Here is a 24,461-nt window from a genome sequence, read left to right on the forward strand (position 1 = left end):
GGAGTGTGTCCAGCAGAGATTCACACAGATGATCCCTGGAATGGTAGGCCTAACATATGATGAATGGCTGAGGATCCTGGGATTGTATTCATTAGAGTTTAGAAGGTTGAGGGGAGATCTAATAGAAACTTTCAAGATAATGCATGGCTTAGAAAGGTTGGACGCTGGGAATTTGTTTCCGTTAGTCGGGGTTACTAGGACCTGCGGGCACAGCCTTAGAATTAGAGAGGGTCAATTTAGAACAGAAATAAGAAGGCATTTCTTCTGCCAGAGAGTAGTGGGCCTGTGGAATTCCCTGCCCACAGATCGCAGTGGAGGCAGGGACATTTAATGTCTTCATAGCAGAGATTGATACATTCTTGACCTCGCAAGGAATTAAGGGCTAAGGGGAGAGTGTGGGTAAGTGGCGTCGAAATGCCTATCAGCCATGATTGAATGGCAGAGTGGACTCAATGGGCCGAATGGCCTTACATCCACTCCTACATCATTTGGTCTTGTGGTCTAACATCCTTGTTAGATCACAATTTTTTTCTGAACCCTTACAAGTTTCACAATATCCTTCCGCTAGGAAGGAGACCAGAATTGCGAGCAATATTCCAAAAGTGGCCTAACCAATATCCTGTACAGCTGCAATATGATCTCCCAACTCCTGTATTCAACAGTCTCTGACCAATAAAGGAGAACATACCAAATGCCTTCTTCACTATCTTATCTACCTGTGACTCAAGGAACTATGAACCTGCACTGTAAGGTCTCTTTGTTCAGCAACACTCCCTGAGACCTTACCATTAAGTGTGTAAGTCCAATTCTGATTTGCTTTTCCAACATACGGCATCTCACATTTATCTAAATTAAGCTCCATCTGCCACTTCTCAGCCTATTGGCCCATCTGATCAAGATCCCGTTGTTATCTGAGATAACCTTTTTCGCTGTCCACTAAGCCTCTGATTTTGGTGTCATCTGCAAACTTACTAACTATACTTCCTATGTTAATTTCCAACTTGTCCATTCTCTAGCTACCAATTTCATTCCTCTCATTTTGAGATTAAATCAGTATTATATTTGACCTTGAGATTCCAATAAAAACCAAGGTGGCTTTTCAAAAAATTCTATGATGCTGAAGCCATTTTCCTAAGATATCTATGCTTCAATTTTGGCCACTTGCTTATCCCTGATTTTAATCACTCTGCTCTCAGTTACCATGATTTCAGCTCTCTTAGTCCTAATTCAAATGTTCCCTCTTCTCTCTCCCTTCCTTTCCTTTTGTAAGAGATCTCTTAAAACATGTCTCTTTGACAAAGGTTTCAGACGAGGTATTCGCGATATCCCCTCATGTTGCTTCGTTTTGAATTTTGTTTGATAATGTTTCTGTGAAATTGGGATGTTTTAACTGCATTCAAGGTGCCAGCAGGTAATGTTTTGTTGGCCTTTGCTTTTGCTGTATTGCCAGATGTGTTGTACTTTGGGTGAAAAATCAAACGTAGACTCTGTCCTCAAATATCTTGCTGGCATCAGCAATTTACATTCAATTGGATTGAGTTACTAGAGGGATGATCCATGGAATTGTGCAACACGCGATGCTTCATGTGTAGGAAGATCAACATATACCAAATCTCTACTTGATTGTCTACACCTCCTGTAACAATAATCCGCATCAATCTCTTTCCATAACCTTACCGACAATGCATCCCGATGATTCCAGATAACAGATATTGTATGCTTCCTGTTGTAAATCCTTGTGTAAATTCCATATTTCTGGATAGCAATGATCTTATCATCATATGGCAGTTTTATACTAGAAAACAAACGAATGGAGTCAATAATTTACTAAGAAGCCTCATATTTGAGATTTTATTTGAAGACTTAATTTTTGCGGATGTAATGATCGTAACGAGGTCAGCCAGGTATACCTCATAGAATATGGGTTCCCTGATGGGGCTATTAATCTGGTCCAATCAGGGAGCCTCAGTTGACAGATATAAACAGGAATATAGGAGAAAAAAAAATAAACTTGAGTGTCACTGCTTGTAAAAAAAAAATAAACAGGAATATCAGGGTTCTGTTCACTTGGAGGGCTGGCTCTGAGGAAGCAGACCAGTGTCAAATACTATACACGTGTAAATGAAGGATAACTTGGTGACCTCTGTGAAGTTATTTCAGTGGAAAAATTCAATTCTTTCAATTTTTCGGGAGATACCTGGATTAGTTTCTTAAAAAGTCATTGAAAATTCATTGTGGACGTGAGACTTTTTTTATAAGCCCAGCTAGAAATCACATGACTTGTACAAACTGTTTGCTTTACTGGAAACCTCTTGCTACTGCTCTTTCGAGGAATGTTTAGCTTGGAGTTTGTTCTGGTCTTCACTTATGGAAAATGCCTGTGAGGAAGGGACTGCCCATAAGACCATAAGACCATAAGATGTACCAGCAGATGTCTGCCAGTAATGTAGATCATGGCTAATCTAATAATCCTCAACTCTACTTCCCTGTCTTTTACCCTTGACCATTGATTTCCTTATTGATTAAACATCTATGTATCTCAGCCCTGAATATAATTAACAACCCAGTCAGCTTAACTGTCCTGTTCCTGATATATATACAAAACCTCATCCCATTAACAGCTCAAGAAGAAACATGCTTGTATTTCTTGAGCAAATTATGTTTATTAAGACATGCTTGGTGATCTGTTGACGATTACCAGGCTATTGGACTGGAAAATACTGTGAACATTCCACACTTGCATCTTTTCCTCTTCCAGGACTAAAACTCTTTGGCCAAAGCATTTTCCTTTCAGAAAGGCGAATCATTTTATATCCTTTTCCTGGTGTGCATGTGCATGTTATCGCTTGTGCGTTTTGGGTTTCTTAGAAGGATACACATTGATGCTTCCAAATTACAAACTGTATAAACCAATTGTTTTATGTTTATTCAAGAAACTGGGTTGATAAATATGCTTATTTTAAACTGAAAATGCACAAGGTATTTAACTAGCCATTTCAGTAACTGGAAAAGTTATATTTTATGTGATGTTGTGACTCATGGAATAGCAGAATGTGAATAACAATGCCCTCTTCCAACCTTTGGATTGACATGTATTAGAAGCTAAAAGGAGAGTCTGACATAGTTCCAAAAAGAAAACTCCATAGTAAACAGACGAATACATGAAATTGGTATTTTGCTTTAAGTGTTTGCTTTTGTTCAGTAGACAATAAAGACTAGCAAGTTTTAAGAAGATTTGTAGCTCAGGTTGAGGTTCTGGATGTAGGTTTGCTTGCTGAGCTGGAAACAAACAAAAATGAACCTTCCAGCTCAGCGACCAAACCTACATCCTCAATAAAGACTCTCCTGATATTTTACAAATTCTGTGTGACTACATTTCAATGAAGAGACAGGAGTTTTCAGGCTTTGGATATTTATTCGATACTCAACATTCATATAAGTATATTGAAGAATAGAAAATTTTGGGCGATTGTTCTATAACTAACTTCACAATAGATCTCACTTACGTCACATCTTTAACTCTCACTGTTTCATTCGCTGTAACAACAGAGACACCTTCGATCAGCATGTGGATGTGTTCCAGGTTGCCATTTGTTCCCCTGCGGATCTGGATGTTAAAATCCTCTCCGGGACCCTTGCACTGACGGCTCAGTATGAAGTTGCACTTGGATGCAAAGTAAAAAAAGTCATCTTGGAAAGTTCTAAACGCTCCTCGCCCCCATGTGTAACAGTTCCCTTGAAGCAAGGAAGAAAAGAATATTGGCGTATTGATACGACAGGGATAAGAACTTCTACATGAATAACATTAAGTCAGATGCACAAATACATTAAAAGAATGAGCACTAACCAACACTGCTCTGTGGTGGCGTATCATCTCCTGCCCCGGGAAGAAGGGAATGCACTGAGCCATCCAAGGCTAATTTAGAAAGAGACATATAATTTGTAAGAGTGAAGTACAAAATAATGTTTATTTTGGCAAAGAATACATCATTATCTAAAGGGATTCCCATGAAGCCGTATCAATATTTTCTTGTTACAATCATAAAGCATTTCAGAGTATTTGATGAATAGAGCCAGAAATCTGTTATTTGCTGTCACTTCCACATTAAATCAGTAAGTGTGGTCCAAAGAGAAATTGAAACCAACCAAAACAAGTGACTCTGTTGAAGACATGTACCTTAGGAATGTGAACATTCAGAGGAAGCAATTGAGGAGAAGTTCTGGGTCTTGTTTTAATCTCTCAAATAACCTTAATGGGTGAAATCTTACGGGGCTATGAGTGATATGGCCTATGGTGAGATCTGTGACAGAACTGGGTAAGAACTCCAGTGAGGCCTAACTTAATGTCAGCAACATTTCGCATCTTTTTTTGCATTTACTGGGAGATATGGTGAGTTTCCCAGCATTCCATGGTGTGGTTCACATAATGCCCATGACTATGGACATTGCCATTCATCATGTGCTGAAATCCCAAAAACCTTTATGGTACTTTGATCTTCCACCTTAGGCTGCCAGCTTTCATTGTTATGTTCTGTCAGGTCACTGTGTGCTGAAGGTCACACACTCAGCTCATGGACTGGACCAGTTATGTCTCCAGGCTCTTCTTGATGCTAAGTCCATCCCTATATTGCCCTTTTATGTTTTGTCACTTCTGCCAGATATACCAGGCTTCTCTCACATCACTCTGACTTTGCTGTTTAGTACACCCACAAAGCCAGGATGCTTGGCGTTGTTATCAGCAGGCCTTACTCGAGGTAAGAGAGATAGCTTTTGCTTAGTGGGTCCTGTCAGAATCAATGAAAGACAGCTTTCGATACCAGGCCAGAGGCTTTGGCGCAGTCAGTCAGCCATGTGGGGCAATCGGAGCCAGGATGCTATCCACATGAGGGACAAGGAGCAGAATATCAGGCAGCCAACAGCCTATTTTAAGACCGTTTGTGCCATTGTGGTCTACTTTCCTCCTGGAATGAGAGACAGAGGTGGATATTATGGAAGATTAAAGTGGGTGACATAGTCTTAACATTCGGTGTTGTTGGGGAGGGGTCTCAGGTGAGTGAGTTGAAACTTTATTGCTGGAACAGCACATCAGGTCAGGCAGCATCCAGGGAACAGGAGATTCGACGTTTCGGGCACAGGCCCTTCTTCAGGAAGGGCCTGTGCCCGAAACGTCGAATCTCCTGTTCCCTGGATGCTGCCTGACCTGCTGTGCTGTTCCAGCAATAAAGTTTCAACTTTGATCTCCAGCATCTGCAGACCTCACTTTCTCCTCTCAGGTGAGTGAGTAGCAGCACAGACAACATTCATGTTGGTGAGGGCTAGGGCAATACAGTGAGTGGGGAGGAAATCACAGGAAATAGTGAGAGTGATAGTCTATATTTCATCTAATGTATCATGCATTGGCCTGCAATTTCCATACATGGCAGCAGATTCCAGAATTGGAAATCAATGTGTCTGTGTACCAGTCAGAATGTGGGCTAACCTCCACCTGTCTGTGTGGCTTTGAGGGAACATTGGTAGGAGAGCAGGAGCCTTGATAGGAGCTGTGTTCAGTAGCAGACAGCGAGTGAGTCTGCAGCATTGGAGAGAAGATGGTAACACCTATATTGAGGGGGTGGAGAACGTCATTGACCTTCTTCCTTCACTGCTAGGCCTGCATTCAGCTGGCTGAGGTGGCACTCGCTAAGGTTTCTTGTGTCAAGGCCTACTGGTTCGGAGGAAAGAGGACATCTTGTGTCCGTGCCAGCTGAAAGACCTCCAGGAACCTGCCTCCAAAGCAAGTGGCCAATTTCCCCCAGTCTGCCCCATCTGGACTGATGGCACTTCTCCGTATGTACAACGACTTTTTCAAGATGGTGGAGGGGACAAGCCATATCACTTTGTTCGGCAGATACCTGGTGAGTGGTCAGTTTTGGCAATGACCTGTGATTAAGATGGGGTTAGAATTGGATGTGAAGGATGCCACAGGGGCAGGAAGGTAGCTAAGGGGGTGAGTTGAGAAAGATCCAGTTGGGGCCTCAAGTGAAAAACTCAGCACAATGTTCATTTAACTGAAACAAAAAGATTGAGCCTAATATTTTTATTGAGGTTCAGTCTTATGTTATTCCGTGTCAAAATAGAGTGCACACGGGATGCCTTCAAAATGAAAGCATCGAAAGAAGACAGTGTTGAATTGTGAAATTCATTACTCTTATAATATTGTTTAGATGTGTTGATGCCAAAGTCTGAGCGATTGAGTTTCTTCTCTTCTTTCCCTTCTAACTGGTCATTTTCAATATATAATTTGGTGCACCTTTCTGCATTTTCAATTTTCCCCTTTGTTATTTTCCAGCAAAGTGGTATAGAGTTCACAACCAAAATCCCAAGGCCACTCATGGGACTCCAGCTGCAGTTCTAGCAGAGGTCAGCAAATCGGCACAGAAAAGAAGGAAACATGCCTACGGATTCTCCGAGGATATCATGGTATTAACTTTTGTAGTTCATTCCCTTTATAAGCAAACACAGCTTCATATGCCAAGTGTAATAAATTGTCAGATCTAGTGTCAGATAGAATGTCACATAGAAGTACAATGAAAACAAAAATCTCTGATACTCAGTTTCAGTTCCAACAGGGGTACTCAGTTCTGAGCTGACTTCCAGAGATGAGGTGAGAATGACAGCCCGCATGTGGCATCAAGGAGCCCTAGCCAAACTGATATCAATATGAATTCTGTCAGTATTTTCAGCTTCAGGACCTCTCTGCAGGGGTTCCTCAGGGCAACTTCTTAGTTTGAATCATATTCAACTGCTTCATCAATAATCTTCCCTCCATGCTAAAGTCCGAAGTGAGGATGTTGGCTGACTATTGAACAATGTTTCATACCATTCATGACTCCTTGGATACTGAAAGAGCCATTGTCCATGTGTAGCAAGACCTGGACAATATAGAGGCTTTTAAGTGGCTAGTTACATTTGCATCACACATGTGAGAGTCAGTGACCATCTCCAACAACAGAGAAACCATCTCTGCTTGATATTCAGTGACATTACCATTGTTAAATCTTCACTATTACCACCTTGGGCCTTACTACTGATGAGGAACTGAGTGAATAAGTACAGTGGCAACAGGTGCAGGTTAAATACCAAGAATTTGAAGTGAGGAACTCACCACCTGGCTCCAAATTCTGCCCACATATATCAGGCACAAATCAAGAATGTGTTAGAATATCCTGCATTTGCTTGTATGTGTAGAGTTTCAACATCATTCAAGAAGCTCAATACTATCCAGGAAAAAGCAGTCTGCTTGCTTGGCACTCCATCCACAACCCCCACATTCTCTCCCTCCGCCATGAAGAACCGTGGCAGAAGTGTGTGCCATCTACAGAAAGCCTTGCAATAACTCACCTAAGTTCCTTTGAAACAATTTCCAAATCATAACCTTGACTATCTAGAAGGACAAGGCAGTAAACGCATGGGAAGACCTCCATTTGTAAGTTTCCCTCTAAGCCACTCACCACCCTGATTTGGAACCATTTTGCCATTCTTCACTGTCATTGGGTCAAAGTTCTGAAATGCACTCCATGGTGCACTTACACTCCAACAACTACAACGTTTCAAACAGACAATTTACCTCCACCTTCTCAAGGGCAATTAGGGATGGTCAATAAATCCAGCAATGCCCATCCCGTAAACAAATGGAGGTCAGTCTAAATATATTTTCACAAGAGAAATGAACTGTAGCAAAGATAGAATTATTTGTCTGGTGGTACACCATGCCTTTGATTCTAATCTTATTGCCATGTTCCAAAGGGTTAAAACTGAGTAGCATGAACCTTTACAGCTTTTTAGACAGGTAAAGGATTGTAACGCTGCAGATTGTTCTTCGCTGGATTATACTGGCTGTTAACTTTTAAAAATTTCCTTGAATGAGACCTAATGATTAAGTGTCTCATTCCCATAGGTAGGTTATAGTTGAGGCTTACACTCAATTGTTTCCCGAATGCAAGGTGAAGCTATTAATGTTTCAGAGGCCAGTGTACAGCACCAATGTCACAGTGCTCCAGCACACATTAAGTCTGCCTTATCTACATTGTAAGATTAACCTGCTCCAGCTCAGGCTGATAGATACAGATCAGTGCATCAAACTTTGTTCACTGTTCACTAAAGCATTGAGATACTTTTGAGTGTATTCATGGAATGACTTTGAGAAACAAATGACCCAAATTTGGACTGAATAATTTTGGATTTTTGATCCAAATTCAGACTTAAAGCATCCTAAATTTGGATTTCCTCTAAAGAAAATCTGGTGGCATACAGTGCAAATACATTATGGAAATTACACCAACTTAAGTTAAAAAAAAGCTTGGATCCTACAGCAACTTAGTAGTGTATCAGCAAGTGACAATTGTTTTGTTCTTTCATGGAAAATGAGTGTGATAGGCAAGGCTAGTATCTATTGCCTAATGGCCCTCAACAAGGTGATTACGCGTCACTTTTTTTGAACTATTGCAATGTAAGATAATGCAAAGATTTACATTTTGCAGGAGCATTATGAATTAGTGACATTGATTGAGAATATTTGCCATTGACCACAAGAGCTCACTAAGCCCCTGTCACCCTTAAACTGTTTCATTTGCCATTGTGTATGATCTCTTTTGCAGATGTGCAATACTTTAGCTTTATGCAGAGCGGAGATAAGTTATAAAGAACAATTAGTGTTAAGATTTAAGTTGTACAACATATACATATTTTTATTGATTTTTGAATTTTGAATTAGTGGCTTACAGGTTTTCTGTATACTTCAAAGGGTTTAATGATTAACTTGTAAATATTTCTCTAACAATGGTGAGTTATTTTGAAACACCATATTATGAACTTCCTGGAGAATAATGGGGGTTTGTTTACATTTGGAGAGTTTACAAGTGAACAAAGTACGCAGTATAGTGTATTAGGCTATCAGAGTGAAGGTTCTCCAGTTTTGTTTCCAGCTTAAGGGAAACACATACAGCTTTGAAGAAAACTTTTTATTTTCAGTTTGGGACAGTTTGCAGAAGTCTTGGCCAAAGCTGTACTTGCAAAACAATTATTTCTTAAAAAGGAAGTTACCTTAGGATTGTCAAGAAGGACAGTATCTCAGTGTAAGGAGTTCAGTTTAAATGTTCCAGATGAAAGGGCTTGATTAAAACCCTGAAGCAGTTATTTGAAGCTGAGAAAGTCTAAGATCAGTTGTATCAAAGCTCTTAAGATGGGGAATTGAGAGCACAGTTAAAATTAAGCACTATAACTGTGAAATAGAAAGGAAGTGTCTCTGACTACTGTAAAAGAGTGCTTTGGGATTAACCAATAATACACCACTATGATCTTAAATAGACATTTATGTCTTTCTTGCATACAGTTATAAACTCACAGAGTCATACAAACGTACAGCATGGAAACAGACCCTTCAGTCCAACTCACCTATGCCGGCCAAATATCCTAAACTAATCTAATTACATTTGTCAGCACTTGGCCCATTTCCTTCTAATCCCTTCTTATTCATATATCCATCCAGATGCCTTATAAATGTTGTAATTATGCCAGCCTCCACTACTTCCTCTGGTAGCTCATTCCATACTCACACCATCCTCTGCATAAAACAGTTGTCCCTTAGAACCCTTTTAAATTTTTCTCCTCTCACCCTAAACCTATGCCCTCTAGTTCTGGACTCCTCCACCACAGGGAAGAGACTTTGTCTATTTATCCTATCCATGCCTCTCATTATTTTATAAACCTCTATCAAGTCACCTCTCAGCCTCCAATGCTTCACGGAAAACAGCCCCAGCCTTTTCAGCCTCTCCCTATAGCTCAAACCCTCCAGCCCTGGCAACATCCTTGTAAATCTTTTCTGAACCCATTCAAGTTTCACAACATCCTTCCAATAAGAGGGAGACCAGAATTGCACACAGTATTCCAAAAGTGGCCTCACCAATGTCCTTAAATTTCTTGAAGAACTTGAGAAAATACTTCAAGGTCAGCAATGCTTTGGTCAGTTGCTATTTCTCACAAAAAGTTAATGTACAGAATAGCACATGTATTCAGATTATTTTTAAAATTGTGATTATGTGACCTTTCCCAATAAAACAATAAAATGAATATAATATGTGTCCATGGGTAATGAATACGCATTTGAGTTCATGCTCAATATCAGAGCCTGACCAAAACATTACACACAACTTAAAGCTGCTACTTTAAAAATAACCTTGCAGCCTTTTGCTGACATTCACACTGCAATGTCTTTGGGCGGTCAGCCAAGAAACAGAGTTTGGGATAACCAGAAGATAAAATCCACCTTTGGCAGCTGCCTTGCTGATCTTTTCAGATGTACCAATGCCAACAGCTGGAAGGTCTGGGAGAAGAAATCAGTGCACAAAAGGATCTGATCATTAGAATCTGGAGATGGTTTGTGCTGTTTTGACACTCTCCATCTGAGGTTATGACAGGAATTTGCTGGGAAAAGTGCGGATATCCAATTCCAAAATTGTGCCTTATGGGTCTGACAGAAATTGCAGCCAATCCAAATTCCAACAAAACCAATATTTAAACATTTACAACATTTCAACAAAGCATGTTATACTTCAATTCAGACCTAATAGAAATGCAGGTTTTGGAATAGACATTGTTCAAAGTTAAAAACAAAGGATATTGATATGCGTTCACTATTTTAATTCAGAAGTTTGAATATTAACTTGTTTTGATCATTTATATTTTTTCCTTTTAGTCTATAATTTTGGCAAGAATAGGACCTTAAAAATCAAACCTCGGTAGCCTTTCCAATCAGACAACATATTGATTCATTTAATGGATGCAACTGAAGTTTTTTTGAATATTAAAATTCACAAAGTTTCTTTCCAGTCTTTACATTAGGTTTATATTAAAACAACAGACCATAAAGCCATCATTTTGTAAAGTTTTATTAAATAAATTGCTCTATCAAGTCCAGAAAGGGAACACAAGTATGTTTGCATTAAAAATATCTGAAATATATTGGAAAACATTTTTAAAAATTGGAATATTTAAATACGGTGTACAGACCTGAAATAGACACAATTCAAAGCTTCATTAACGTACCATTGTTAAAGAAATCATTTATGTATAGTATAAACATTGACAAGTGTAATATATAGTATTAAAAGGCAACTTCAAATAATTTTAGTATCTCAATTGTCAATTTTTGCTATCCATTTTGCATTTCACTATTGCATAAGAGCAAGATATATAAATTTCAGAATATACAGCAACAATCTCTGCAGCACAGTTAATACATGGTTCGCAGCATTGTAGATGGAGAAACACATAGAATCCCTACAGTGCAGAAAGAGGCCATGCAGCCTATTGACTCTGTACTGACCCTCTGAAGAGTATCCTACCCAGACCCCACCCTATTCCCTATTACCCTGCATTTATCATGGCTAATCCACCTAGCCTGCATATCTCTGTTCACTTTAGGGCAATTTAACATGGCCAATTCACCTAACCTACACTTTTTTTACTGTGGAGAAAACCAGGGCATTCATCAGAAACCCATGCAAAGAACATGTAAACTCCACATAGACAGTCATTGAAGGTTGGAATTGTACATATGTCCCTGGGCTGTGAGGCAGCAGTGCTAACCAGTGATGCACCATGCCTTAAGAAAATGTATAAATACAAGTAAATTCCTTGTAAAACCCACTAAATATTTGTCCTCAGCTCCATAACTTCAAAATTGCAGACTATTTAATCAAGACCAAATTCCTTATCTAAAATGATGTTTTCACAAACTAATGTATGTATTGATGAAAATATGCCAATTGGCACTAATTATAGTATGATGCATGCAATCACAAACTCACATATGTAATATCAGCAAACACCTACCATACACTGAATTTTTCTTCACTGGACCTCCAAAAGGATTTGTATGGGATCCTGCATGGAAAAGATTGCTTACCTTTGATTTGCATCAGGACCACAATAACAAGTGATAAAGAGTATTTCATTGCAGATGTTAAAGCTGAGAAATTATCATTCGAATGACTTGCTCCCATTACCTGAGGTTCCTCATTGCAGTCATTTATATTCCTGTGGGTGTTAGCCCAATAGGAAAAGAATGAGGAAGTTAAAAACAATACTGATTTTGGAGACTATTTCCATTCTATAGATGTTTTATTGTGGGCAATTAATCATCTACTTGAGATAAACAGATTTTAAAAAAACTTTAAATGGACTAGGAACCTTAAAGATACATTGTGTAAACACTAAAGATGCAGTTTTGGAATTTGCCTTTGGTAGGGATTGCAGATAATTGGAGGAATTTCAATGACACACTTAAAATTTAGTGAATGACCTGGAGATTGTTGATTTATTTCCATTCCAGACATTGATTATATTTTGTTGGTGAAATAATCCATTTATTGCAGTCAATTAAGTTTGCATGCATCTCTATAATTCCCAGAGTATTGTTGATACATCCTACATACTTGTTTTAGTTTTTCTATTCGGTTTGGTTCCAATGTCAACCATCTATCTAAAATATTCATACATGGAGCAGTTCATCCAAGCAGTTAAGTATTAGGTTTTTGTTTGGAAAGTAGTTTTAGGAAATTTTCCTGAAAAATAACAGTTCCAGACTCAAATTGTTTCCAAGTGGATGCTTTGCGGAAGTGTTTTATCTGTAACATTGTGAACATATCAGATTATTGAAGATGATAATGTAACTATGTTCTGAGCTCATTTGCCATCTTCCTTCCCTATTTCCTTCATGTATTATTGTCAAAACATGCACAAATGCCAGAATCCTGTTTATAAGATTCATAGTGGTAGCAAAGGGCAGTAATTTGATTTTTAAGGTTGAAAGCTCAGGTAATCATTAGCGTATCCCGTGGTGAATTTGTAAACCTGAATTTTATGGATCATGGACACTTAGTCCCATAATCCTGTACTTTAATTGAATCATATCTCAGTTTTCAATATCTCAACTCCATCTAAATGTTTATACATTGCAACCGCTAATACTTTGGCTCAACAAACTCTTATCAAACCGTTCATTGATGTCCAGCCGTAAGAATGTTTTGGAAAATAGAAAGAGTTCAAGACTTTCATATCCTTTGTAGGAGAATTGAATTTAGTAAGCTTGTTCATTGTTAAAAGTATTCTAAATCACTCCACTTCAGCAGCTTGCTAATTGGCTGAACATTTGCTTTGTAAATGGCTGAACATTTATCAGCTTGGTCAAGCATTAATCGGTTCTGATGCTGAATCCTAGGATCATTAATTGTGTTACAGGGTCAGGTAACAATCAATTGTACACTGAGTTGAGATGTCATTGTGGTCTTGGGAATCCCCTGCCCATATGTAGACCACAAGAAACTACTGGGATGAGAAAACAAGGATGTCATGATGCAGCAAAAGATTATATCACCTGGACTTTCCACAAGCAAAGTGAGAACTTGGAGAAGAAACAGATGAGATGAATACATCAAGGAAGATGCCAGAATGTGAGAGCTTTCTACTGGTCTATGAGTTCAGATACTCAACTACTGTGTGAGTCTACTCCATCACCAGAAGACCGATGACTGAGTGGTACATATAGAGATCTCATGCAATTGTAGAATTTGTATTATGTTTTTTAGCAACAATGAATTAGATATTGATTAAACTAATATACCCTGTGAAGTCTACATTTGTTCCTATGTTGATCGTAATTCTAGTGTCCAAGATCATATGGAGCATGTTGGTCTCCACTTTTACATGTGAAACCATATCCTTACATCAATAGCTTAGTTCTAATTAGGAATGAATGCTCCTAAACTGTGGACTTCACATGAGAAGATATTCTTTTATCTACTCTATCGATTCCTTAAGTTACTTAAGCACTTCATTTGATATCTCCCCAAGGAATGGATAAAATGAGTCTAGTTAAACAAATAGCAGTATGATTATTGGTGCTATATGTCTGTTAAATACCAGTGCTTGTGCTGCACATACTCTGGCATTCCCAACTCTTAACATTCCCAACCTGTGTTGATTGGACTTTGTCTGTATGGGTTGTTAGTATACTCTAATATTTGATCAGATAGAAATGTTTCTGATCAATATAAATTGACCTGAAATGTTGGGTAGAAATTAATATGGTGGATAGGGTCTCTCCTATCAAGCAGGGAATCAACTGGTTTCCGAAGCCCTCCACTGGAGAAGCCTAATTGAAATTAATTGGCCGTCAAGTGCTTGACTGGTCAGTAGCAGACTTTTCCCAGAATTTAGGATCCAGGACAAGTGCTTAACTGGTCAGTAGCGACTTTTCCCAGGATTTAGATCCATGACTGATGGCTGCTGCTGATAATACCCCTACCAGAGGCCCAGAATTGCTGAGAGACCTGGGGTCATGGTGAATGAAGGATGGAGTATGCGGGGATAGTGTCACTGGTTAGTGGGACAACAGAAAAAATGAAAGAAGAGGCAATGGCTATCAGCATGTCACCTTTATAATGTTGGATTCCTTGGTCAGATACTGAGTGCCTTTCAACATGAAACATTCCTAAAAATGAGCAAATAAATCCAGCAAGTCCATAACTAATCCTCAATCAATCATCGATTTGAGGGTAATTGTCATGGATAGGCAACATGCGCTGGTCTTCCCAGTGATACCTACATCCCATGGAAAGTTTTTAAGAAGTAATTACTGCAACCCTCAGTGGTCTGATCTTGTGGAACAACGTTTGTGTGTCACCTTATCAAGTGCTTTATGGAAATTTAAACTAAATCCATTGCTTCCCCTTAACTAACCTGTTTGTTATTCCTTCAAAAATGCAAACATAATTGCCTTTTCATAGATAAATATTTTGACCCTGCCTAAAAAAGATAGCTGGGCCAGCACAGGAGATAGTGTTTGGGCTTATTGGAGCAGTCCACTCCACCCTTTTTCTTATGTACTTTTCATCTTCTCCTTTCTATTTTCTTCATCTTCAAGGCCAGAGCGGTGTTTGCGAGGAAGTGGCTGCAGTGTCGGAGATCTGGATTGTGACTCCTGGCGGCAGTGATAGTGCCTATAGCCTGGACGCTAGGCGGCACTGGCCAGAGTGAGATCCCCACTGACAGTAAGTCCAGAGCCTTGGCTCTTGTCAGTGGTTGGGCCTGGATCAGGACCTCCTGGAGAAGTTAGTGCCAGAGCCTTGGCTCTTGTCAGTGGCTGGGCCTGGATCAGGACCTCCTGGTGATGGTAGGGCCAGAGCCTGGACCCTTGTCGATGGCTGAATTCATAGCAGAACCTCCTAGTGATGATAGGCTCAGAGCCGGACTCTTGTCATTGGCTGGGCCCAGAGCCAGGACTCTGTGGTGTTGGATGGCAGCGGGAGCAGGGTCTTTTGGGACATTGCCATTGGCATTGCTTTTTCCAGAGTGGGACTCCATGAGGACAGGAACATTTTGCAGAGACCCAATTTGAGCAGAAAATGAATTCTTAATTTCTTTTTGGCATTCAAAATGGTACCAGATTGTGACAACAAATCACTTTACATTGTATCTTCAAGATATATGTGACAATAAAATCATTCATTCTTTTTTTAATTTTCCAAGTACTCTGTTATCACATTCCTAATAATAAATCACAACTTTTTTTTTGCAATTGGTGTCAGATTAACCAACCACCAGCTCCCTGTTCTACTTTCCCTCCCCACTGAATAGTGATATTATTGGTATGTGTGTCACATTTCAACATTCTAGAACTGTTCTAGAAACTAGAGAATTCTCGGAATCGAAGGAGATACATGCATTGTTGGTACACTGATTGCTTTGTTTGACCTCGGAAATCTTAAGGCTGTTTCTTTCATTAATTTCCCCAGTATTTTCCTTTTATTGTTATTAACTGCTTTAAGATTCTTATTTTCATTACAACTTTCAATTCCACCTTTTCTGGTATGATTTTTATGGAGTCTACTGTGTATTTGTTCAGTATCTTTTTCAATTGGTTATTCCCTGATATAGTAATGCCTGTCTCTGTTTCTAAAGGCAACTACATTTACTTTTGCTAATCTTGTTATTTTCACACACTTAGGGAAGCTCTTATGATCTGTTTCTGTTTTTCTTGCTCATTCACTCTCACATTTTTTTTTTAACCTTGCCATCAATTTCTTAGCTTTCCATTGCTGACATTTTAAAACCTTTCCAATTTAAGTGTTATTACCTTTACACCAATGCAAATTTTTTTCATCCAATTTTTAAACTTTGCTAATTGATCATAATTTTACCGTGTCAACAATGAAGTTTTAATTCATCAAGAGAATGTACATCTTTTCTGTGCATGTTTGTTGATTGTGCATTCTCTCACAGACAGAAGTCAAAATGTTGGGCTGGCTTTTCTGTTTCTCTTAACGTCTGGCACCAGCAGAGTGTCTTGGCGTAAGTCACATTCCAGTAGCAAACTGTTTTCATTTCACCCAACATACTGAATGGCTATAAAAACACCAGTCAAGGCAGGGAATTAGTTTTTGGCCCTTTCTCATATTGAATTGAAAATTTGCTTGATCTATTTGGAGATCTGGGCATGTGTGCTGTGAAAGATCTATTAGTGAATCCAGTTCACTTGGTATATACATTGGTATGCTACTTCAATACTGTATACTTTCTACTCTGCAAAGAATGGTTATGGGGATGGTTCAAGTGGTCTTCTAACAAATTGTTGAAAGCAACCTGTGAATATATTGGCACACTCCTGGACTAACTTCAAAATGATAGTGTCAGCTGACCAAAAGGAACTTTGCAGAAGATGTGTGATGAGTGCACAGCAACACATTGAACTTGTCGTAAGTCAGTTATTACAGGAAAGCCCTGAAAAATCTTACAATGGGTTAAAGGATCTCTTGATCTTCCTTTCATTGTCTGGGGACAAATTTCAGAAATCTAACTTAAAAACCTATGGAAATGTTTCAGGGCAGATAAGATTCCAACTTTTACTCCCTAGGTTGATTAATTACCAAATGTAACAAATATATCAAATGCAACACTAATTAATTTTTCAAAATCAGTAAAGTAGCTTTAATGATCTGTGGATAGATGTTTTCTTCATTAATCTTGTAGCTTGTTATTTGTTTATTATTTTTTTTTCCAGCCAAAAATCATAATGACTAAAGGTGACCTTGAATGCTACAGATGATGGCACAAACGGAAATAAGGGAGATTTATGTTGGAACTAGTCATGCATTGAGAGAAAGTCCAGGTAAATTGAATTTTTAGTGATCATTAACTATGAAACTAGATTTAGTTCCTTAACTTATAATTAATTTTCAATTCTTTAATCGCTTGGGCTTAACACGGAAATAAGTCTTGTAGCTTATGTGGAAATAACAAAATATAATTTATGACTATAACGAAGATATTTTTGGCAACATGGAAGTCTAGTCATGGTGAAAGATCAACCTCAAGTTTTTTTGACTGTTCTATACCATTCAATTCCTTTTCCATAATCCAAACAATCGATTATGCAGCAGTGAACTGCCGGCATCTTTATTTTTAAATAAAAATCATTCCATAAGTACTTACAAAAAAACTCCACGTTAAACCTAAACTAAATTGCTCTTCAAAGCACACTTAGAATGATTTGATTTATAAGATCCAATTTTGAAGTATAATGTTAAGCAAAGTGTTTCTGTTACTTTTCATGAAGGCTTCAGTGGTATTTAATGCCACAAGATTTATTATTGTAGTTTTTATCAATGTTGGTAAATGCAGTTCTTGAATTGGCAATGAATCTGAATTAATATCAACATGGAATTTTGCCTGGCACAACTTCTGCAAATTTTCTTCTGTAGTTGTACAACCAAACAAATAGTTTCAAAGTCTCCAATCTGCTGTACCTACATGTCTCTTGATGCAAAAAACAAGAATTGCTGGAAAACCTCAACAGGTTTGGCAGCATCTGTGGAGAGAAACAGAGTTAACCTTTCGAGTTGAGTGACCCTTCCTCAGAACTGATAGTTCCTGGGAAAAGATTGGTTTATATGCAGAAGATAGGATGGGGGGAGGTGCTAAGCAATAAACAATATGTAAGGATAGAACCCAAAGAGAGAGAAGAACAGTTGGACAGACAAAGGAATAGATATCCATCTGGCTAGGACGGTGAATAACTATTAATGGGGACTGTTAGTCGTTAACAATGAATTGTGTGTATTAGCAGTTTATGTGAAAACAAGGCCTGGTCTGTGGGGTCTGGGGTAAGTACATGGGAGAGCTCAAGCCCCAAAGTTGTTGAACTCGATTTAAGTCCGGAAGGCTGTAAATTTTCCAAGTGGAAAATAAGGTGCTGTTCTTCAAGCTTACGCTGAGCTTCGCTGGAACACTGCAGCAAGCCTGAGACAGAGATGTTGGCCAGGGAGCAGGGTGATATGTTAAAGTGGCAGGCAACTGGAAGCTCAGGCTGTTTAGGACAGAAGAATGTGTTCTGCGAAGTGGTCACCCAGTGTACGCTTCGTTTCCCCAGTGTAGAGGAGACCATATTGTGAGCAGCGAATGCAGTAGACTAGATTGGATGAAGTGCAGATAAAGCGATGCTTGACTTGGAAAGTATGTTTGGGCCCTTGGATACTGAGGAGGGAGGAAGTAAACAGGCAGGTGTTCTACCTTCTATCGTATTTGGGGGAGGTGCCGTGGGGCTGTGCAGGATTGTTAGGAGTGAAGGAAGAGTGGATGAAGGTGTCCACGAGGGGCCAGTCCCTGTGGAAAGCTAACAAGGGAGTGGAGGAAAATATGTGTTTGATGGTGGCATCTCACTTGAGGTGCAGAGATGGCAGCTAATGATCCTCTGGATGTTGATGCTGGTGGGACAGTAGGTAAGGACAAAGGTTACCTTATTGCTGTTGCATGAGGGAAGAGAGGGGGGTGAGGGCTGAAGTGCAGGGGATGGGTCAGACTCAGCTGAGAGCCCTGTCAACAATGGTGCTGAGGAATCCTTGGTTGAGGAAGAAGGTAGACATTTTGGAAGCCCCCTTGTCAAATTTGGCATTATTGGAACAAATACCTGCTTGTTATCCACTCCTTTGTCTGTCCAACTGTTCTTTTGTCTCTTTGGGCTGTATCCCAACCTATTGTTTACTCCTTACCCAAGTCACCCACACTATCTTCTGCAGAAACTGACATTTTCCTAACTACCTTCAGTTCTGAGGAAGGGTCAGAACTCGGATTTTTCTCTACACATACTGCCAGACCTGCTGAGCTTTTCCAACAAATTCTGTCTTTGTTTCTGGTTTACAGCATCTGCAGTTTTGGTTTTTACATCTCTTGATGCACCTGTTTCTCTTTGGCCATGCTTAGCCCTTTGCGACTCTCTCTGTTTCCTTCCTCACTCCTGCCAATATAATCCCTGCTGAAAGTAATATCAATCGATCCCAGTGGGGAACTCAGCTTAATAGATGGGAAGTTTTCTTTTTGTTTGTCATGAATGTCAGTCTCTGAACAATTTCACAAGATGGTGCCAGTGGACTTTTACCGAAAGAACATACATGTTTCTTACACAAAAGAAGAACACAAACTATAATAGACTATATTAGAACTATTGGAGCTATCTCATTCCAAACATCAGCAAGAAATGTTCATTGTTTTTATCCCAGATAACCTGATAGCCATTCAGACCTATGAAGAGTATCTCATATCTCCATGATAAAAATTCTCACTCACTTTACCAGGATTAATTGTGCTGTAAAGGGGCAATGATGTAATTTCTATTATCAGCTTTCAGGACATAATTTTTATTGTAAGAAGCAGAGAGCAAGGCTGTCCCTAACTGGCTCTGTTAGACCAGAATATACCAGTATGTTAAATGATTCTCATACAATTGTTATCCTTCACATCAATGTTAGAGAAGTAGGAATACCACACAGGAAAACCCAATATAGGTGGAAATGTGTTAATTATTACAGCGATACAGGAATACAGTGAAAAGTATACAAAATTGCCATTCCTGGCACCATCTTAGATACAAAAATGCGTAGGTACAAAATCTTAGGTATAAAGTAGAAAATAACGAAATGAGTGAAATGTTCAACCTTACCTTTTCATTACCATTTCTTTCATCATTAATTGGCCTGTGCTGGTAGTTCAGAGAGTGCATACATCTAGTTTTCTGACTGAAATTATATTTCTTATTTTAAACTGACTACTGGCATACAGAGTAAGGAGATATTTGGTGGAAGCAACATACACAGAACATTGAAGAGTACAGCACAGTACAGGCCATTCGGCCCTCGATGTTGTGTTGACCTTTTCTCCTGCTCTAAGATCAAACTGACCTCCATACCCATCATTTCACTATCATCCATGTGCCTTATCCAAGTGTTGCTTACATGTCCCTAATGTATCTACTACCACTGCTGGCAGTGTATTCCATGCACCCACCATACTCTGTGTAAAGAACCGAACTCTGACATCTCCCCTAACTCTTTCTCCAATCACCTTAAAATTATGCCCCAACAAGATAGCCATTTCCATCCTTGGAAAAAGTCTCTGATTATCCATTTTATCAATGCCTCATCATCTTGTACACCTCTAAGAAGTCACCTCTCATCCTTCTTCGCTCCAATGAGAAAAGCCTTAGATCCCTCAAACTTTCTTCATAAGACATCCAGTCCAGGCAGCATCCTAGTAAATCTCCTCTGCACCCTCTTTAAAGCTTCCACATCCTTCCTATAATAAGGTAACTGGAACTGAACACAATGTTCCAAGTGTAGCCTAACCAGAGCTTTATAGGAATGCAGCATAACCTCGTGGCTCTTAAACTCACTCCCCCACTAATGAAAGCCAATACAACAAAAGTGTTCTTAACAACCCCATCAACTTGATGACAACTTTGAGGGATTTATGGATATGGACCACAAGATCCCTCTGTTCCTCCACACTGCCAAATTCTTGCCTTTAACCCTGTAATCTGCATTCAAATTTGACCTTCCAAAATGAATTACTTCACACATTTCCAGGTTGAACTCCATCTTCCACTTCTCAGGCCAGTTCTGCTTCCTGTCAATGTCTTGCTGCAACCTACAACAGTCCTCCACACTATCCATAACTCCACCAATCATCGTGTAATCGACAAACTTCCTAACCCACCATTCCACTTCCTCATCCAGGTCATTTATAAAATCACAAAGAGCAGAGGTTCCAGAACTGATCCCTGTGGAACACCACTGGTCACCAAGCTCCAGGCTGGTTACTTTCCATTTACTATCACCCTCTGTCTTCTACAGGTCAGCCAATTCTGTATCCAGAATAGCTAAATTTCTCTGTACCCCATGCCTCCTTACTTTCTTAATGAGCCTACCATGGAGAACCTTATCAAATGCCTTGCTAAAATCCATGTACACCACATCCATTGTGCCACCTTCATCAATATGCTTCGTCACATCCTCAAAGAATTCAATAAGACTTGTGAGGCATGACCTGCTCCTCAAAAAGCCATGCTGACTATCTTTAATCAAACTATGATTTTCCAAATAATCATAAATGCTGTGTCTCAGACTCCTCTCCAATAATTTGGCCACCACAGATGTAAGGTGACTGGTCTGTAATTCCCTTTCTTGAACAAGGGAATAATATTTGCCACTCTCCAAATATCTAGTACTACTTCAGTAGACAATGAGGATGCAAAGATTATCACCAAAGGCGCAGCAATCTCTTCCCTCGCTTCCCCTAGTCTCCTTGTGTATATCTGTCTGGTCCAGGGAACTTATCTATTCTCATGTGTTTCAAAATTTTCATCACATCCTCTTTCTTAACATTTACATGTTCAAGTATATCAGCCTGTTTCACGTTATCCTCATAAACAGCAATGTCCTGCTTAGTACTGAATACTGAAACAAAATATTCATTAAGGACCTGCCCTATCTCCTCCAACTCCAGGCACAAGTTCCCTCCGCTATCCCTGATTGGCTCTACCCTCACTCTGGCTATTCTTTTGTTCCTTACATAAGTGTAGAATGCCTGGGGATTTTCCTTAATCCTACCCACCAAGGCGTTTTCATGCCTCCTCTAGCTCTCCTAAGTCCATTCTTCAGTTCCTTCCTGGCTACCTTGTAACTCTCTAAAACCCTGGTTGATCCTTGCCTCCTTAACCTTAAGTAAGCTTCCTTCTACCTCTTTACTAGGTGTTCCACATCTCTGGTTCTTTCACCCTACCATCCCTTCCTTGCCTCAATGGGACAGACCTATCCAGCACCTGCAGCAAGTGCTCCACATTTCTGTCATGCATTTCCCTGAGAATATCTGTTCTCAATTTATGCTCCACAGTTCCTGCTTAATAGCATTGTAATTCTCCCTCCCCCAATTAAATACTTTCCCATACCATCTGCTTCTATTCCTCGCCATCACTATAGTAAAAGTCAGGGAGTTGTGATCATTATCAGCACAATGTTCTCCCACTGAGAGATATGACACCTGACCTGATTTGTTGTCAAGCATCAAATCCAATATGGCCTCCCCTCTAGTCAGCCTATCTACATATTGAGTCAGGAATCCTCCTTGACACACCTGACAAAATTTGCTCATCAAATCTATTTGCACTAAGGAGGTTCCAATCAATATTAGGGAAGTTGAAGTCACTCATAACAACAACCGTGTTACTTCTGCACCCTTCCAAAATCTGCCTCCTAATCTGCTCCTCTGTATCTCTGTTACTTAGGAGAGCTAGAGGAGGCATGAAAAAGCCTTGATGAGTAGGATTAAGGACATTAAAGTGACTGCTCCTTTTCTGTTTCTGACTTCCATCTACTGACTCAGTGGACAAACCCTCCCAAATGACCTCCCTTTCTGCAATTGTGATACTATCTCTCATTAGCAATGCCACTCCTCCACCTCTTTTACCTCCCTCTCTATTCATTTTGAAGCATCTAAACTCCAGAACATCCCAATAACCATTCCTACCCTCTGATATCCAAGTCTCTGTACTGGCCATAGCATCGTAGCTCCAAGTACTGATCCATGCTCTAAGTTCATCACCCATACACCCTGAGAGGCTTGGAATTAGATTAAATTCCTTACAGTGTAGAAACAGGCCCTTCGGCCCAACAAGTCCACACCAACCCTCTGAAGAGTAAACCCCCCCAGACCCATCTCCCCACATTTATCCCTGACTAATGCACCTAACATTATGGGCAATTTAGCATGGCCAATTCACCTAATCTGCACATTTTCTCAACTGTGGGAGGAAACCAGAGCACCCAGAGGAAACCCACGCAGACACAAGAAGAATGTGCAAACTCCACACAGTCAGTCACCCGAGCTGGGAATCGAACCTGGATCCCTAGCAAACATCGCTACAGCAGATAAATATGAGCAGTGTAACATTTGATGCTAAATGAATGGATGTTTGGCTGTGGCATGCTCCTAAGAGAGATGGAGGCATTTGAGACATTGAGCTTGTGGCATTGTCAATGCTTAGGTACTTGGCTGCCTACTCAGTCCATACAGTCATCCAAATCTTTGCAGCAAGGAAGAAAATTGCAATCACATTACAGATGCTGGAAATCTGAAATAAAAACTGACAATGCTGGATACAGTCAGCAGACCTGGCACACTCAGTGAAGAGAGAAACAGTTCAGATTTCCGACTGATAATCTTTCATTACTTTTGGTTCACTTTCCACAGATGCTGCCAGGCCTGATGAGTATTTCTTACATTTTCTGTAAAGAAAGAAATAAGCTGGTTTTGGGAGGAAGAGAAGGATGGATGTGATGTAGAACTTTGCTCACAATTCATATGGGAGCCATCACCTTTGAATGAGATGAGGTTTCCTGATGTCTTTGTGGACGCTCGAGAGAAATTCTTTCTCTCTAAGAACTTGATCTTTGGTCAGATTGTGAATCGTTGTATGTGTGGATAATTTTCCTCAGGGGTGATTTCCACTCAAGATTATTATTAGCTTATACACTTAATATCTGGGTCTCCTCAATATCCCATGATATATTCAGACAATTCCTTAATTCAGTCACCACATTGTGAGGCAACATTACACCGTGGGAGTAGTTCCTGACAGTTTTCTGCATACTAGTAATAAAAGAAATGACAAAGTGCTCTGGGCTTGTGCAATTTATGCACATTATTTTATAATTTGTTTTGAAGATGGTTTAGCAGAAAATTACATGCTGCAATTATTAGATTCTGAGTCTGCAGAGATGCTCTTCTCTGAATTAACTTCAGTAGCTTTCTCATAGTTTTCTCTGCATTAGGTTCTGAGTCAAGATTTGAGAAAGTTGGTCACCTGTTTTATAGAGTCATAGAGTCATAGAGATGTACAGCATGGAAACAGACCCTTCAGTCCAGCCTATCTATGCTGACCAGATATCCCAACCCAATCTAGTCCTACCTGCCAGCACCTGGCCCATATCCCTCCAAACCCTTCCTATTCATATACCCATCCAAATGCCTCTTAAATGTTGCAATTGTACCAGCCTCCACCACATCCTCTGGCAGCTCATTCCATACACGTACCA

General features: G+C 39.7%; 1 protein-coding gene across 1 annotated transcript in view; it reads right to left on the reverse strand.

The window, feature by feature from the left end:
- Positions 1 to 12,041, reverse strand: part of LOC122561445 (mucin-19-like) — a gene marked incomplete at its 3' end in the record, with an annotated part of 64,790 nt that extends 52,749 nt beyond the window's left edge. Inside the window, exons 1-4 of the mRNA XM_043713188.1 lie at positions 11,945 to 12,041; positions 3,848 to 3,916; positions 3,507 to 3,735; positions 1,678 to 1,795 (exon numbers count right to left, since the gene is read on the reverse strand). Coding sequence (XP_043569123.1) covers positions 1,678 to 1,795; positions 3,507 to 3,735; positions 3,848 to 3,916; positions 11,945 to 12,041 — 513 coding nt within the window. The remainder of the gene's footprint in view (positions 1 to 1,677; positions 1,796 to 3,506; positions 3,736 to 3,847; positions 3,917 to 11,944) is intronic.
- Positions 12,042 to 24,461: the final 12,420 nt, after the last annotated feature.

Source organism: Chiloscyllium plagiosum, chromosome 23 (genome assembly GCF_004010195.1).
Source record: "Chiloscyllium plagiosum isolate BGI_BamShark_2017 chromosome 23, ASM401019v2, whole genome shotgun sequence".
Classification (NCBI taxonomy): Eukaryota; Metazoa; Chordata; class Chondrichthyes; order Orectolobiformes; family Hemiscylliidae; genus Chiloscyllium; species Chiloscyllium plagiosum.